General features: G+C 32.7%; 1 protein-coding gene across 4 annotated transcripts in view; it reads right to left on the bottom strand.

Moving 5' to 3' along the window:
• Positions 1–18,643, bottom strand: part of LOC126886472 (uncharacterized) — a 614,879-nt gene that overhangs the window by 170,426 nt on the left and 425,810 nt on the right. For all 4 annotated transcript variants that reach the window (XM_050653425.1, XM_050653424.1, XM_050653427.1 and 1 more), the window contains 2 exons: positions 2,146–2,283; positions 562–620 (listed from right to left, as the gene is read on the bottom strand). In XM_050653425.1, the coding sequence (XP_050509382.1) occupies positions 562–620; positions 2,146–2,283 (197 nt within the window). The remainder of the gene's footprint in view (positions 1–561; positions 621–2,145; positions 2,284–18,643) is intronic.

An 18,643-nucleotide genomic window follows, 5' to 3' on the forward strand; every position in this document is an offset into this window, starting at 1 on the left:
GAGAGGGACAAGGGGGAAAATTAAGTATATATCACTACAGCACGCCTCTGGTAACAGCGGAAAACTCTCTTTTAACACTAGTTAAAGTATTCTAGCATGTGTAAACGGTTTGTCAAGTTTAAACAAAAAATATTGAAAGGTGTTAAAACAATGGGCTAAAATAATTTTAGGGTATTTGTAATAAAACACTCTGTATTTCGGTAAGGAGGAATATTTTTATTTAAGTGTTTTAGGTTAAATCTTCATGTTTTGTGCTAAGGTTTCTTCAATTACTATATGGACAATAACTAATGAAACACCCTGTTTAATAGAAATAAAATAAGAGTGAGTCGGCAAAAATTAGAAAGTCAGAAAAAAATTGAGGGTATCAGAAAAAACTGAAGGGAGATACGATAAAATAGGAGGAAGTTAAAAAAAAATTAATGCAGTGACTGTAGACGACAATAATTGATTGTATACCCGTCGCATATTGACGGGCAGATTCACTACTTTTAAATATGCAAATGAAACATAGATTTTAAAAAACAAACGAGTTTTAATTGTGCCTACTAAGCTACTTACCTTTGGAAATGTTTCGAAGAAACGGACATCATTTAGAGCTTGAGTTAAGACATTTTTATCTAGAACAAATAAATAAATAAAAAAAAGAATGCCTTATTTCCAATAGGCTTAGACCTAGTCACATGAGATCTAGAAATAACCTTAAATAATAACTAAACATAAATTATATTTTTCTAGCTAAAACAACCAATCAATTATAAATGATTAGCAACGTTGAACCTAAGAGCTAAAACACACGGACGTCTTTTGAGCGACAATCTGTTTTAACACATAAGGGCAACTAGTTGTCGATGAATAACACGACTGCTGGTCGTAATTTCCTACGACGAGGCGACTTTATTGTCTTAAGAAACGACTGCGAGAATTATTTAGTATCTAGATGGACCTTGAATAAGAAACATTGATCTGGTTGCTATTGAGAAGGAAAATCCTCGAAACTCTAGATGACGACGTGCCTCAGCCCTGAGCACCAAGTGCTCCGGGTTTCGGTTCTGATAACGTGTTCGTGTTCAGCAATCTCAAAAATCCTGAGTAATCTGTTTGCACCAATTTAGTGCCAAAACCTTCGAAACTTCAGATGACGTGCCTTAGCAGTAACTCTGGGCACCAGGTATTCCGGGGTCTGTTCCGATGGCGTATTCATGTTCACCGACCGCAAAAACCTTAAAGTAACAAAATCTGGCCCTTAATATACTACATTGACATATTTATGCACTTTTGGGTGCATTTTATGCACCTTAAATGCAATTATACATCGGTATCGGTAACTCCTGTCCTCCGCCATGTTCTTCGTAATTCGGGAAGTTGCCGATGTAATTTCCCGAATTGCCACGCTGAAATGGAACTGGGCCGGACACGTCGCCCAAATCAGTGATGAAAGATGGACGAAGAAATTACTTGAGTGGAGTCCGAGATTAGACAAAAGAAGTAGAGGAAGACTTCCTACTCGTTGACACTCGGTGACACACAGTCACCCGTCCATCGTTACTACCGCTCACTGCGGTAACGGTTCCGGTAAAACGCCAAGTCAATACTGAGGTGCCTACCTAGGCAAAGTACCACCTCAACCCGGTGCATCTCTGCCATTAAGCTATTCCTAATTCAACACGTTAGGAATAACTGATTTTATGATTCTCCTCCTCGTTTTAAATACGCTCTCCGTGCAACTTCTCCTTCGGTTTCGTCTAGTGGGGTATGTAGAGGGGATGCGCCAACACGGATACTCCTTCGATCATCTACGGTCGACAGACCCATCGCCAGCTGTAGCATCATATCATTACAGTATACAGCCAACTTTCGGGAAGTATCCCGTTTTATTTTTAAATTGAATTTAATTATGAATGAGGTTAATCAAAATAACTATATATTTAATTGTTTTGGTGAGGATTTGCCCCTATTTTTTCAAAAATATCTGAAATTCTTATTGCAATTTAAAAGGCGCTCTTCTAAGCGATTGAAAGAAGTTGAGGTCTTAAAAGAATATCTAGTTCTGAAAGTGTCTAACTGCACCATAGCAGAAGTAATATTTCAAGCGGTTATAAATAAAGATACCGGTACTTAAAACCTTAAAACAAATCAACTTACATCTAAATACATCATATATTAAAGTGTATACTCTTCTCATTTCCTGCTCGTCTTCAAAATCTGTTTGGAGCGGAGGTTGGCTTAGTAAGCAACCAGCTTTAGCTATATCACTAACAGTCCATGTTATTGCTGAGGGTCCTAAAACATTTGAAACTACAGTAAAACCTCCGTTAACCGAAATAATTGGGAGGGGGTGAGGCCGTTCCGGATAACAAGAATTTCGGTTAAAAATAACTTTGATTTTTTTCTTGTATTATTCTTGTATCACATTACATAATTTTCTTGATCAAAGTTGGTATTAAAAATACTATGAAGTGATTTCGTAATGTGTTGTATATTTAATTGCGTTCTTTAGTTGTATAATAGTTATTTATGAAACAGTTCGTGAAGTATGCTTTTTAGGAACGCACGCGATATTTGGTATCGCGTAAGTTCGTAAAAAGTACTTCACGCACAGTTTCATACAATATTTTATCTACTCTACGATAAACAAATCAAAACTGTAACTCTTCTCCACTGGAATTCATTTATATTCTACAATTTTTAAAACTTTGACATTTAAAAATTTTAACTACTTTTAAACCACGAAACTGTCAAAACTTTTGTTTTTATATTTTATATTTATATATTTTTTTGTAATTTATTGCTCATATTGTGATCACCATGACAACGCGAAAGTTAAGGATATTTGATTATATGAAAGTGTGTATTTGGTTATATGTAAACAGTGCGAAAATGTAAGTCCCATTTAAAATACATTGTTACTTCACGCACACTTTAAACCCTTTACGCACTGCTATCTATAATCACAGTTTTCACAAACTAAAAACTTATACATAATATGACATAGAGTAGATAAAAGCCATGTTGACGATGTTGACAAATTAATATCGAATTGTTTCCGTTTTGCGATAAAAATTTACTTTTTATTGATGAAATTTTTGAACCCCTCAGCCGTTTCGGTTAAACGATGTTTCGGTTAAAAATGTTTAGGTTAACGGAGGTTTTACTGTATATATCTTATATTATCATTTGCGTTCATCCGTGTCATATATTTATATAAAAAATACTCTAGGTACATATATTAAACATGACTTATTGTACGGAAGTCAAAAGATGACTTGTAAGGTCAAAAAAAGTAACCAACGAATATGTAGGTACATACAAAAATATAACAACAGACGTCCGAGAATTGTTTTTACATTTTATATCAGTGAACGCCTCACACACGAGATTGTAGAACTGGAAAGCCACAATGAGAGCAATGAAGAGGGAGAGACTTAAAACCAAAACAAGAGCAAAATTAGAACTAACAATGATTAAACTGAAAAATAGACTAGATTATATTAATAAATGAGATGATCAAATGCGGTGGTGACATGTAATATTAACGAATTAAATACAAACTCTACTTAACAACATACTTAAAATAACAAAAGTGCCAGAACAGTAGGAATAAATCCCAGCCTTTAAAAAAGGGGAAACAGACCAACAAAATTATAGAGGGATCAGCTTAATAAAAACAGTCTTAAAGATATTAACAAAAAGCTTGGCAGAATAAGTGTCACAGCGCGGCATCATTGAAAAACAGCAAGGTTTCCGAGATGATAGATCCCCCATAGAAGTAATATTCATTATCAGACAAATAGCTGAAAATGCTGTTGAATATAATAGAGTTGCATTTATGTGCTTCATATTGACGCGAGCATTTAATAGGGTAAGGTTTGCCGATGTTCTGAAACTATTCAAGGAAAAAAAACTTAAACCAAACAATTAAAATTATTAGTGAATTGAACATCGGGAATAGCACTTTCAGAACAGCAAACAATAAGCTCTCCAATAAGATGTCGATCTCAAAAGGAATTAGGCAAAAGGCAGTCCAGTACTCTTTATCGTCCTTATGGATAATATTAATAAAAAATTGAAAACCGCGGGAAGAGGCTTTAGAATGGACAGTACACAATTAAAAATATTTTGCTATGCTAATGATGCGGTAATTATATCTGTCCAGAAACCGTAATCTGTGAAAATACTAAGAGAACCCAGGAGATGTAAGTTACCAATTTATAATAAAAGTTTGGAGCAAGTCATGCCATCAAAAATCTATGTGCTAAATTTGCTAATATTACAATGGAAATCTAAAATAAGAAATATAAACACAAAAAATAACGGCGGCTAATATGGAGATGGAGAAATAAATATATGGGAATCGAAAGCAAAATACGAATTTACAAAACCTGTGTAAGACCCATTGCAAGACCTATTATGACATATGTCATAGAAACACAAACAGAAACAATACTTTATACTCTGGGCTAATTAGCAAAATACAAGGAAAAGTTATTTACCAGCAATTTTATTGCTGGAATCGAATCTTATGATTGTATATGTTAATAATATAGATATGCAAAGTCCGCAGATAGTGTGCTACTTTTTTTATAAACAAAATGGCGCCCGAAAATCGTGTTTTTTTCAATTTTTGCTCTATAACTCCAAAGATTTTAACTTTACAATAAAAACCCTTATATATAAATTCACCGTAATTAACTTCTGCATAAATATCTGTGGCAAAAAGTTTATCTAATGCCATCCCCTCTTTGTGAACACACACACAACTTCTGCATAGTTTCGTGTTTTTTCCGATTTACTTTGACGAAAATTTTCCCCGGAAAATGCGGGTTTTTCCAACAAAATTTTTAATTTTCAACTAAAATTTTAGATAAATAATTGTTCATCAATAATTAAATAGCTTGGTAATATAAAATATCCTTTCTCATAGATTATAATAGGGAACTTGCACTAAAAATTTTTTTTGCATAAAATTGTTAATTTATGTTTTAAAATGTTATATTCAAAATATTACAACTTAACAATGAATAGTGTACGTACAACATCTAATCAAAGTTCCGCGCCCAAAATTTCCGTTTTAAACAACTTCAAAAGCGAGACCTGAGGTCTGACGTCACAGGCCACTTGTATCGTTTGTCCGTTCGGGGTGGGCCATTGCATTTAATGCAGTTTGCCCATAGATAAATACTATAGTTGAAATATCTTGTTTTACTCTGTGGCAAAAATGATTTTTTCTGTGACAGGCAAAATATTAACATTTTATCTCTGTTGACATGTATCAAAAAGTTCTTTTTTATGAAATTACTTTGTTCGTTTCTTGTGTTGAAGAACAAAGAAGAAACAAGTAACTTAAAAATAAACAAAACTTTTAGTAATAAAAGTAAGAGTAACTAAAAAGTATTGGTGCTACTATAGTATGCGGTCTACAGTCGGGTTTCTACTATAGCTTGCGGTCTACCGAGGGATGCGGTGTAAGTATAAGCTGAGATGATAAAGATATTAACTTGTAAAATTACAATAATGATTCTTCTTATTTATGAGTATTATTAACTTTGTAAAGAAGGATTTTGTTGCTGCTGATCACCATAATCTTTTCTCAGAAGGCTTTGAACACAATAATGAAAGGCTCCAGTAGGTACTAATAAACATTACAATAAAATATAATCTTTATTATAATGCAAATTACACCGTAATCTTTTCCAGGATATACGAAATCATTTGATTAGAGGTAGGTAGATCAAACCCACGGGATAAACCGTATAAGTACTATAATATAATGGTACCAAACTATTGTTATAAACGGTTTAAACATGCTTATTAATAACTCTTACTTATTTGTCTTGACACCTCGCATTTCTCCAATAGAATAGCTTTTACTACTTTTTATAAAAGTTGCCACGATGAAGACATCAACGGTAGGTAGGTTAGTCAGATTGACCTTTTGAAAAACCCTCGTCCGTCATATTATGCGATTTAAACTCTTTACAAGGTAGCACTCAACTTTATCAATTTCAGTTAAAAACTAAGCTGATTGGAGAACTACTTATTACAATATATAAGATAAACATAAATAATACCTAGGAATTTTTCATTAAAGACGATTAAAATGTAATATACCCGTGATACCTACCTTAATCACGTTGTTTCCGCCGGTTCACCGTGGCCGGTGACGTCGAACCAATAGAAGGACGTTCAAGAGCTTCCTAAGATATTTGAATTTTATAGCATTTTCAAAACGTCGTAATTAGCGTACGGGTTAAAAATATTTGATTTTTTCGCATGCAAGCGTTTTAAGATCATGTTACCTTATGTTTTTTAATATCATTTCAATATTTAAAAATTTTTGCAAGTTCCCTATTCCAGAAGTCGATCGAAATTGAATGAACAGTTTAGTAACAATTGAATTGTTAGTTAAATATTTACGGTCACTATAATAACCACAATAATTATGATAAATAAGAATAACTATGATTTTTGTTTAAAAAGACACCGTACCTATCTAATGCATACTACGCAATTGAAATTGGACTATCTAAGCGGCCTCAGGAATATTTTAAAATTATAAACAATTTTTTGGCTTATAAACAAATATAATATCTTGGGAAATGTTAAATCAAATTAAATCATGAAAACGGTATTGGAAAAAAAGCGGCAGGACGCTTCTTCTAAAAGAAAAAAACGTTTAATTGTGATGAGTGGTTCCTGAGATACAACCGGTCAAAGTTAACCGGCATTTAGGGCAATGATATATACAATAGGATTATAATTTTCGAACCTTCACCTTTTTATTTTTGTTTGCTTTCTCCACACCAATCTGCATATCTCTTAAATACTCATAACATATATTATTATAATAAAAACTATCGATACTACAAGTGAAAATTGTCAAAAATAGCAAAATCCTAATCACAAAATTAGGTTAGAGAAAATGTAATCTCAAAGTTCAAAATCGGTATACGTTAAAAAAATGCATTTTCTCGGCTTCCCATGGAGCAATTTTCTCCATTCTTTTTTTGTTCCCAAGTAACTCGAGTAGAGCCATCTAACTAACGCATTATTAAATGTCAATCTTGCTTTTGTTTTATTCTAATATATTAATTTATTTATAACAAAAGAAAACTACACATTTTTTCCAGTTGTAGACTTTTTGTAGATGAACTTACTACAAGTGTAACTTTTAACATTAAAAACACAAATATTCTCATTTGAAAGCTGTATAGTTATTTAAACAATCTTTATTTAAACAAATTTAAAAAATTTGTTATAAATAAATAAATAAATTTATTATAACAAAACAAAAGCAACTTTGACATTTAATAATGCTTTAGTTGGATGGTTTTACTCGAGTTACTTGGGAACAAAAAAAGAATGAAGAAAATTGCTCCATGGGAAGCCGAGAAAATGCATTTTTTTAACGTATACCGATTTTGAACTTTGAGATTACATTTTCTCCAACCTAATTTTTGATTGGAATTTTGCTATTTTTGGCAATTTTCACTCGTAATATCAATAGTTTTTATTATAATAATATATGTTATGAGTATTTTAAAGATATGAAAATTGGTATGGAGTAAGAGGACCAAAATAAAAAGGTGATGGTTCAAAAATTATGCTCCTATTGTATATATCTTTGCCGTAAATGTCGGTCAAATTTGACCGGTTGTATCTCAGGAACCACTCATCACAATTAAAGGTTTTTTCTTTTAAAGAAGCGTCCTGCAGCTTATTTTCCAACACCCTTTGCATGATTTAATTTAATTTAATATTTACCGAGATATTCTATTTGTTTATAAGCTAAAAAATTGTTTATAATTTTAAAATATTCCTGAGGCCGCTTAAATAGTCCAATTTCAATTATGTAAAGTACATTAGATAGGTACAGTGTCTTTTTATACAAAAATTATAGTTATTCTTATATATCGTAATTATTGTGGTTACTATAGCAACCCTAAATTTTTAATTAACAGTTCAGTTTTTGCTAAACTGTTTACTCAATTTCGATCGGCTTCTGGAATTATAATCTATACGAGAGAATCTTTTATATTTTTTATATTCCCAAGTTATTTAATTATTAATGAACAATTACCTATCTAAAATTTTAGTAGAAAAATAAAAATTTTGTTGGAAAAACCCGCATTTTTCGGGGAAAATTTTCGTCAAAGTAAATCGAGAAAACACGTCTCTATGCAGAATTTAATTACGGTGGATTTTTATTTGGGTGTTTTTGGTGTAAAGTTAAAATCTTTGAAGTTATAGAGTAATAAAAAAATGTGAAAAAAATTTTTTTAGGAAACGCTTTTCTTTAGTTACGAGTAACTAAAATTAGCAATATAAAAAAATTAACTAAAAAGCAAAAAATAAAAAAATTTGAAAAAATCTAAGACATTCGTCAAAGAAAAGCGTGGCGCGTTTTCATCGAATAAACGGTTTTCGCAGTTTTCGAAATAAATTTTTTTATTTTTTGCTTTTTAGTTGATTTTTTTATATTGTTAATTTTAGTCATTCGTAACTAAAGAAAAGCGTTTCCTAAAAAATTTTGTTCACATTTTTTTATTTTTTACTTTTTAGTCTTACACTTTTCAACATTAAAATATATCGTCACGTTTATTAAAATATGTATAAAACACATGATGTACTAACATGAAAAGTAGTCGGAATCGGCAAAAAATTTAAAACTTTATTGCTTATTTATGAAGCATAACGTAAACAATTAACGTAAAAAGTAAAATTATGTATAGTTCATATCATTAGCTACAATCCGTAAAATTTTCAAGTTTTTACATTGTAAAAAACAAGAGAATTTAAGCATTTTCCATTAAAATCGTTTTTTTTTATTTAAACAATTAATAATCATAAAAAAAATTTTTTATTGACTATTCGTGTATTGTTCCCGCGAATGAATATGCCTGCAAATTTTCATTCATTTGCATTGGAGAGAAGGCAGTCAAATTAACGTCAGAAGATTTGACGCAAACTATTGAACTAAATAAAAGCGTTAAAAATGGAAAGAAACACGATTTTTGGGCGCCATTTTGTTTATAAAAAAAGTAGCACACTATCTGCGGACTTTGAATACCTATATTATTAATATATACAATCATAAGATTCGATTCCAGCAATAAAATTGCTGGTAAATAACTTTTCCCAAAAACGGCCTATTCTCCGATAATCTGCCCAGACTATTATAGTCCATTCTTTAACGGTAAAATATTGCAAAACCTCTAAATTTTAAAGAACCGCTCGGATTGACATGAATTTGGCGTACACATAGCTAACAAGTCAAAGAAAAAAAGTGATATTGTGCCGATATATGCTTTTGCCCTGGGGGTGATTTTCACCCCCTCTTGGGGGTGAAAAAATATTCGTCCAAAGAAAGTCAGGAATGGATAAACTGGCTAATTTTAAGTAACTTTTGTTCTATAGAGTTTTTTCACTTAGTCAATACTTTTCGAGTTATTTGGCAGTGAATATGTTCATTTTTTCAACAAAATAACCACGCTTTTAGACGGTTTTTCGCAAATAACTCAAATAGTAAGTATTTTGTCGAAAAAACATTCTCAGCAAAAATATAACCTGTAAAAAATTTTAAAAAATGGTGTATATATCACGTCTCTATACCTAGTAGAAGCAGAGTTATAGCTAATGAAAAATAGGTTCATATTCGTCAAATTCCAAATAGAATACTTTAACGTGAAATAACCAAAAATGAAGCACATTTCGGGGAAAACTCATTACAACTTATATAAAGTGTTTAAAAAAAGCTTCATTTTTGTTTTATAAAAAAATTTCTAGCATCAAAAGTAAACAAGTTCCGCTCAAAATAAAGTTAGTCCCTTTTGGTTTTGGTAAAAAAATCGTGAAAATCACCCCCTAATTTATCTTAAATGAACTTAATCGTTACGACTTCACAAGTTTCTTGACTCATGTATATATTGTTTATATGATCTGTAAGTTTCATCGGATCAAAGTCCTTATTATTGAAAGGGCTGTAGTTAAAATGGGTTGAACGAGTCACTGATCACGAATGTATGCAAATTTAGAAACACCAAATCTTAATCAATTTTTGTCTAACAGAAAAACAAAAAAATACATGATATTCAGAAAAGCAAATCTGACTTTATTTGTTTTTCGATATTTTTGGTATCTCTAAAATTTTTAAGTTATTGTGAAAAAAACATATTTTTCATAATTTAAATTTTTAAAAATTTTACTTTGAAACCAAATTTTTTCAAAAATAAGCACTTTGAATCGATGAAACTTACAGATCATATAAACACAACATAAGTAAAATAATTTGTGGAGCGGTAACGATTAATTTAATTTAAGTTGCTAATTAGGGGGTGGTCTTCCCGATTTTTTTTTGCAAAAACAAAAGGGACCAACTTTATTTTGAGTGTAACTTGCTTAAATTTAATGCTAGAAACTTTTTGTAAAAACAGAAATAAAGCTTTTTTTAAACGCTTTAAAAAAGTTACAATAAATTTTCCCCAAAAAGTGCTTAATTTTTTGGATATTTCACGTCGAAATATTCTATTTGAAATTTGGTGAATATGAATCTATTTTTCATTGGCTATAACTCTGGCTCTACGAGATCCAGAGACCTAACGGGTACACCATTTTTTTTTAACTTTTTTATAGGCTATATTTTTGCTAAGAACGTTTTTTTCGACAAAATACTTACTTTTTGAGTTATTTGCGAAAAACCATCTAAAAATGTGGTTATTTTGTTGAAAAATGAACATATTCACTTGCAAATAACTCGAAAAGTGTTGACTTGGCGAAAAAGCTCTATAGCACAAAAGTTATTTAAAATTAGTCAGTTTACCCATTTTCTGACTTATTTTGGACATATATTTTTTCACCCCCAAAAGGGGGTGAAAGTCACCCCCAGGGCAAAAGCACACATCGGCACAATATCACTTTTTTTCTTTGACATGTAAGCTATACGAATGCCAAATTTCATGTCAATCCAAGCGGTTCTTTAAAATTTAGAGCAAAAACCGTGAAAGAATGGACTATTAATAGTAAGCAAGTATGAATGGTGATATGTATAAGATGAAGCCCCTTAGATCAACTACTGCCAAAATACTTAGAAATAGAGTGAGGAGCAGCGATATTATTACCCCGTGTAACATTCAAGACCTTGTAAACTAGTCTAGATAAAAAAAAGACCACGGAAAGACCACGTTGACAGAGTGGATGATAATAGCTTGCAAAGATTGCAATAAATGAAGAGAACCCAACACTAGCAGACTACCCGGAAGATTCCCCCAAAGGCTAATATGAAAGGTGGACATCAGAATCTCGACTCAGGCTATAACTTTGAAAAAGCAAGACATTGTCTTAAAATAAGAAGAAAAAGAAGAATAAAAATAAAATATTTAGAACCATACATCTCTAACCATGTATTTAGATAATCAGAGGTATAACATATTGATTTAACTAGCATTGATAGTGCGATTCGGGAAAGCAATGGTAAACTATCAATTAATTTTTTGCGAGATCCTAACAATGGATAGACAAAGAAATGTAACGGCCTCAGTTATATTCGATACTTAAATGGGGAGAACGTACTTACTAAAGAATTGAAAAACTTGTAAATGAAACTCAGAAAACAAGGTTGGTTCACGGAATGTGCAGAGCATGTACCAAACTGAGAAAGTAGCAAATACAGTGATGAGCGCGAGAATAACTAGCAAAATAACGCAAAAGATGGAAAACATAACACCTTGTGAAATAAAAAGAGATGAAACTAGTAAAGGTGTAAAATTATCGATAGAAATCTACAATTTACATTACATTACATATTTTCTTACTTTTAGACGCATGGGAGGAGTGTGACAACTGTCAGAGTGACAGGAGAATTTTGGGTGAATTTTATGGGATTTTTCGGTCACGTATATTTTTGTTAAATATACTTCTTGTTATCCATTTTATTCCGTATTCATCTAAGTTTTAGGAATTATACACAAATCTTGTCACGCCATCTTTAATTTTTGTTAATAGCTGACTTGACTTGTTCGATCGTAATCGGGGTCCTGTCTGGCATTTCATGTCTTCAATGTCATTCTGCCTTTCATCTGCAAAAGTTAGTTCTAGATATTTCTTCTAAGTGTCTAGTTTCTCTTCCATACTTAATAGTAGTTTGTCTTGGTTGTCTGCCAAACACCCAACTCTTCTAGGCTTGTCTAAGCCTGCGGCTTCTTTATCTTTTTTGTGCCTATTCAGTGAATGAAATGTGCCTATTCGTGTTACAATAGCATGTTGCAATAGCTGTATTTCGACACATTGTCCCCGTAGCCGTGTATCCTTAGCTATTCTGAGTGCTTTTTTTTATCTTTTTATCTATACTTTTTTATAATGTGTACTGATCTTTGAAATTTCGCCTCTCCTTCATCATATCAAAAACATTTTGGACAGAGTAAAATATCAAAAGCAAAAAAAAATAAATATCAATAATCGCAAAGATATCTACTTAACAACATATACGATACTGGAGAAAAACCACCAGAATGGCTTAAGTATGAGTTTATTGCACTTCAAAAAAAAAGAATCTAAAAAATACGAAGAATGCCGTACGATAGGCGGACAGGCCGCGTCTACTAAATAGTCCAGGGCGCATCTGTTTTGAGATGGACGTTGAGAGGTGACTCATTTTTTTTGCAGAGATTGCTTGGAATTAACTCATATAATAATAATTGAGCTATCCTCCCACTCAAAAAGGTCCGGAACATTGTTTAAATAATCATAATGTCAAAAAGTTAAGGAAAAATTCGATATTTTTCTTCGTTTTTTGATTATAACTTTAAAAGTGTTCACTTTCGAGAAAAGTATTTATGCTACACTTACGACCTTCATATTTCACCCAAAAAAACTATATTATACAATAAATCAATACTGTCAATTTCATTAAGATCGGTTCAATAGATTTTGCAAAATAAATTTTGCAATCCAGCTTTCGCAAAAAACTTCATTTTTTCAAAATGTTGCAGGGCTGAAAATAAAGCAGATAGCAAGTTGATTTTTTTTACATATAGAAGAATACTTAACCGAACCTTTCATTTGCAATTTGCAAAATTAAAATCGGTTTACTACCACGGCGTCAGGAATTTTTTAAATATACATTAAATTTTGGTGCTACGCGCAGGACACACAAGTTCGATTCACACAAGTTGATTTCCACCAAAATTTCTTCCAATCTGTATCTAATATATAATTTTTTTTCTCTATAATTTGTTGTATTTTAATATTTTAATTCCACAAAAATCAGACTAATTTGATTATTGTTTGTGAATTATTGTTTAAACAATTGCATATGTTTAAAAATAATAAACTTTTCAAAGTTATTTCAAAGGACAGAGTATCAATCATTATCAAAGGTCATTGGAATGCCCAATCAGAACAAACGTATCCGCAGTCCTGCGCATGGCACCAAAAATTAATGTTTATTTAAAAAAATTCCTGACGCCGTGTTAGTTAATTTCGCAAATTGCAAATGAAAGGTACAGTATTCTTCTATATGTAAAAAAATTAAACGTGCTGTCTGCTTTATTTTCAGTGTAGCAATATTTTGAAAATATAAAAATTTTTTGCGAAAGCTGGATTGCAAAATTTATTTTGAAAAATCTATTAAACCGATCTTAATGAAATTTACAGTAATGTTTTTTATATCATAATAGTTATTTACGAAACAGTTCGTGAAGTATGCTTTTTGCGACAACGAACCGAGTGCTATACATCGCGTAAGTTCGCAAAAAGTTGATCTATGTGAACAAACAAAAAATATGTAACTCTTCGTCACTGGAATTTATTTCTATTCTACAATTTTTAGAACTTTGACATTTAAAAATTCCAACTTCTTTCAAACCACAAAACTGTCAAAACTTTTGTTGTAATTTATTGCTCATTATGTCATCACCATGACAACGCGAAAGTTAAGGATATTTGATTATATAAAAGTGCGTCAAAAACAGTGCGAAAAAGTAAGTCACATTTAAAATACATTGTTACTTCACGCACACTTTAAACACTTCACGCACTTCTATCTATCATGACAGTTTTCACGAACTGAAAACTTATAGTTACATAGAGTAGATAAAGTTTTTTTTTGTGGTGAAATGTGAAGGTTGTAAGTGTAGCACAAATGGCTGAAAAACGTAAAATGTGAATACTTGTTTTTTATGGTTTTTTCTTTAAATCAATCTTTAATCTGGACCAATCTGGACAATCTTTAAAATTTTTAACTAATCCTATATTGTAGTAAATTTAATTACGCAACTTTTATGTCAGTGCAACTTTTCTCGGAAATGAATACTTTTAAAATTAAAATAAAAAAACGAAGAAAAAATCGAATTTTTCCTTAATTTTTTGACATTATGATTATTTAAACAATGTTCCGGACCTTTTTGAGTGGGAGGATAACTCAAATATTATTATATAAGTTATTTTAAAGCAATTTCTGCAAAAAATATGAGTCACCTCTCAACATCCAAATGTACTAATATTTTTACAGATGCGCCCTAGTCTAAAAATTGTTTCTAAAGATAATCCATAAAAAAATTTAGAAGCTGTGCAAAAGACACATTTCCCCCTTACTCCAGAGATACAGAGACGTCAAATGCGACATATACGCATATCTGGTTGATTATAAGAAAGCGTTTGATAGATTACAGTACGCTAAGATGACGCAAATACTAAAAAAGCAGGAATTAACAACCAAGATCAAAAACTAATTAGAGATCTTTACTGGAATCATATTGCAAACCTCAGGGTTGGAGGTAAACACACGGTATATGTGACAATCATGCGTGGAGTGAGGCAAGGCTGTATTTTGTCTCATATAATCGAATCTCTAGTCTGAAATAATGTTTATGAAGCTTTGAACTAAACTGAAAAAGGTATTCTACTAAACGGGTACCGGTTAAACAACTTGGGTACGCAGATGACACCATACTATTCGTGGACAACCTAGAAGACGTATAAGTCCTTATAGACAAAATCACATATTACAGTCAACAATATGGACTCCATATAAACGTAAAGCAGACAAAGCTTATGATAATTAGCAAGAGAAAAGAGAAAGATAACAGAAGGCCAACTCTACATCACCCCTGTAGAACCCCTGTAGAATGACTGATGCACTACAACTATCCCGACATCATAGTAAACGAAGATTAGGACCAACAGCTAAGAGGTAAGAGTGCATCGTAAAAGCTTAATCCACCTTTATCAAAACCCAAAACCTACCTCTTGGCATAAATGTAAGAATGCTGAGATGGTACGTCTTCTCTGTCTTTTTTTATTTATGGTGTTGAATCTTACTCTCTAACGTAACAATTATTATTGAATACAACTTTGAAGTCGTCAAAGAATTTAAGTACCTGGGAGCGATCATAACATCTGAAAATAAATACGAAAAGGACGTGGCAGCCAGGATCATTGCAGGAAATAGGACATATTACTCATTAATGACCCAACTTAAATCATGAATACTCTCAAGACCAGCGAAAATAAGAGTATATAAGACAATAATTCGTCCCACAATAACGTATGGAAGCGAAACATGGACTCTGAACCAGCTAGAAACGACAAAATTACTGGTACTTGAAAGAAAGATACTGCGGACTATCTATGGGCCTTGCTGAGAAGAGGCAACAGGAGAATGGAGAAGAAGACACAATGATGAACTCCAGACAATATATGGAGATGAAAACATAGTACGCTACATTCAAGCAAACCGGATATGATGGGCGGGTCACGTGCTAAGATCGAGTGACGAAAGACTTCTGAACGCCACATGCTGGGAAAGGCCCGATGGAAAAAGGTCAGTTGATCGCCCAAGAAAGAGATGGAAGGACGCAGTGGTCAGTAATCTACGCAAAATGGGAGTACAGCAATGGGAAATAGCTGCTCAGGACCGACAACAATGGAGGGAAATAGTAAACGCGGCCAAGACTCACATAGAGTTGTAGAGCCAAATGATGATGATGATGATGGTGTTGAATTTTGGACCTTGAACGAAAATATGTGCAGACGATTGGAAGCATCTGAAATGTGACTATATCGTAAAATACTTGAATTCTTGTGAACTGACCGAGTCACAAATGAGAAGCTCTTCGGAAGAATAAGGTAGGACCGAGAGGTAAAGTCGGCACGGGAATCGGTTAGAAAATTTACACTGAATATAATACAATTCAGTTTACCAAGACTGTATGAATTTTGATATTAGCATATCCCTTCTAGGATAAACAGAACTGCAATTTAGTCCAGACAAATTAATACATTTTTTTACCAACAAAAATAAGAAGTTTTAACCAGATAATGTTTCAAATATGATGTGCAAAATAATTTTGAATTCGGTTCCGCTAATAAACTTGCTTTGTTTGTACTTAAAAGAAGAAAAAACGTTCAATTTCACCTTCATAATCTTTATTGTCTAATTATTTTAACTGTACTAATATCCGTCGAGTAGGTAATTTACAATAATTAATGGGATGTTAAAACACCTTTAAGAAGAAGAAGAAGTAAAGGTAGCCAACCTACACGATGGTTAGACGACGTCAAAAGGATTGCTGGGAATTGGTTTCAGGAAGCCCAAGATCGACAAAACTGGAAGAAATTAAGGGAGGCCTATATTCAACTTTGGATGCAGAAGGCTGAATGATGATGAAAACATCGTATCTTTAGCGGATTCTGAAATTTCTTAAACATATCGAATTACATAATATACTGAACATTAATAAAATGCGGATTCTGACCGATTTGCATTTCTACTATACTGACTACCATCAAACAATCAAAGTTAAAATACATCGGAAACATTATGCGAAATTAACCCATTAACGCCCAGTGATACCAAATGGTATCACAATAGTGCCTTTCAAAAATGGCGTCTAGCGGTTACATCTAGAAAGGGATAAACGTTATTACCGGCGGGAGTGCGGCAGGTGGATCATCTAGTTGTAGTCAAGCCATTGCGACGAACAGTTTATACGTCTAACGCTTGTGGTCACGTGTTTTATTGGTTCGCATTCGTAAACTGTGGTAAAAATGGACATACGCTTCGAGTAAGTAAGAATATACATTTTTAGGGATCATATTTTCTATATTCACTTTAGTATTCGCTTAGTAAAAGTGTAAATATGTATTAATTGTATAAATCAGATATCTGAATAAATTTGGGGATATACAGGTATATCAGATTGATGTTTGATACCATATGGTATCACTGGGCGTTTCCACTGCAATGTTTTTTCATTCCTTTCAGGAAAGGCTTTTCGCTATCTCAAGCTCTGGATATGGTTTGGGGAGACAGTAATTTATCAGAACAGGTAGATGAGATTTTTATTGAGCCTCCTGAGCCTAGTGTGGATACGGACGAAGATTCTGCAGACGAAGATGAGGGAGGCATGACACACAATCTTACAGGACGTCAACTACGCGCACCAGCAGAAGTAAAACTCATAAATAATACTCGGATCGTAAGTGAGCCGGATCCTGTAGACGCCGATACTTTCCCAGATACATCAAGTCATGGTCAACCAAGCAAAGCTCAGCCTCCAACAGATTATCAGGATGAATGGATCAACAATCATCTTGGCTGCAAAAAAAATGACTATTCATGGATTGAAGGGGATCTGGAACCTGCATCTTGTAAATTCCCTGATCCAGAGTACAATCAGTTTCAAGGAATGTCGTGTGTAGACATGTTTGAATTGTTCGTTGATGCAGACATCATAGAATACATAACAAAGGAAACTCAGAAATATGCTCTCTTCTGTAATCAACCTGAGCCCAATATTACTGCATCCGAGATAAAATGTTTTCTAGGAATATTGATACTAAGTGGTTATAACATGTTGCCATCTAAACGAATGTACTGGGACGTGAAAGATGATGCAAAAAATGTACTCGTTTCTAATGCTATGCGACGAAACCGTTTTTTACAAATACAACGATTTATTCACTTTGCCGACAACACACAAATCGATGCATCAGATAAAGTATGGAAACTACGCCTGCTTATGGATAAAATGCAAAACAAGTTTTCAAAGCATTTTGTACCATCACAGCATCTCGATTTTGACGAATCAATGATCAGATATTATGGTCGTCATGGATGCAAGCAATTCATCCGTGGTAAGCCAATAAGATTCGGATACAAAATGTGGTGTCTGAATTCTTCTGATGGATATTTGATTGACTTTGATCTGTATCAAGGAAAAAATCCACGAGGAAATGAGAAATACGAAATCCTTTTTGGGAAATGTGCCTCGCCTCTGGTGTCTATGCTAGGAGAAATGAGTAATCAGCTTCCATATATAGTACATGTCGATAACTTATTTACAGGAATGAACCTATTCAGTTACCTTAGATATACTGGTGTTGGTGCAATAGGAACCATACGTGAAAATCGAGTTCCAAAATCTTGTCCGTTGAGTGACAAAAAAAATTTTTCTAAGATGAAACGAGGTACTTTTGAACATGTCTTGGAAAGAAACACAGGCATACTTCTCGTGCGTTGGCTAGACAACTCAGTTGTTACGATAGCTTCTACAATTGCGGGGGTATATCCAGTTGCACCAGTAAAAAGATACTCTCAGGTCGAAAAGAAACATATTATGGTAGATCGTCCAAATTGTGTGTCTGA

The sequence above is a fragment of the Diabrotica virgifera genome, chromosome 6, assembly GCF_917563875.1.
Source record: "Diabrotica virgifera virgifera chromosome 6, PGI_DIABVI_V3a".
NCBI classification, from domain to species: Eukaryota; Metazoa; Arthropoda; class Insecta; order Coleoptera; family Chrysomelidae; genus Diabrotica; species Diabrotica virgifera.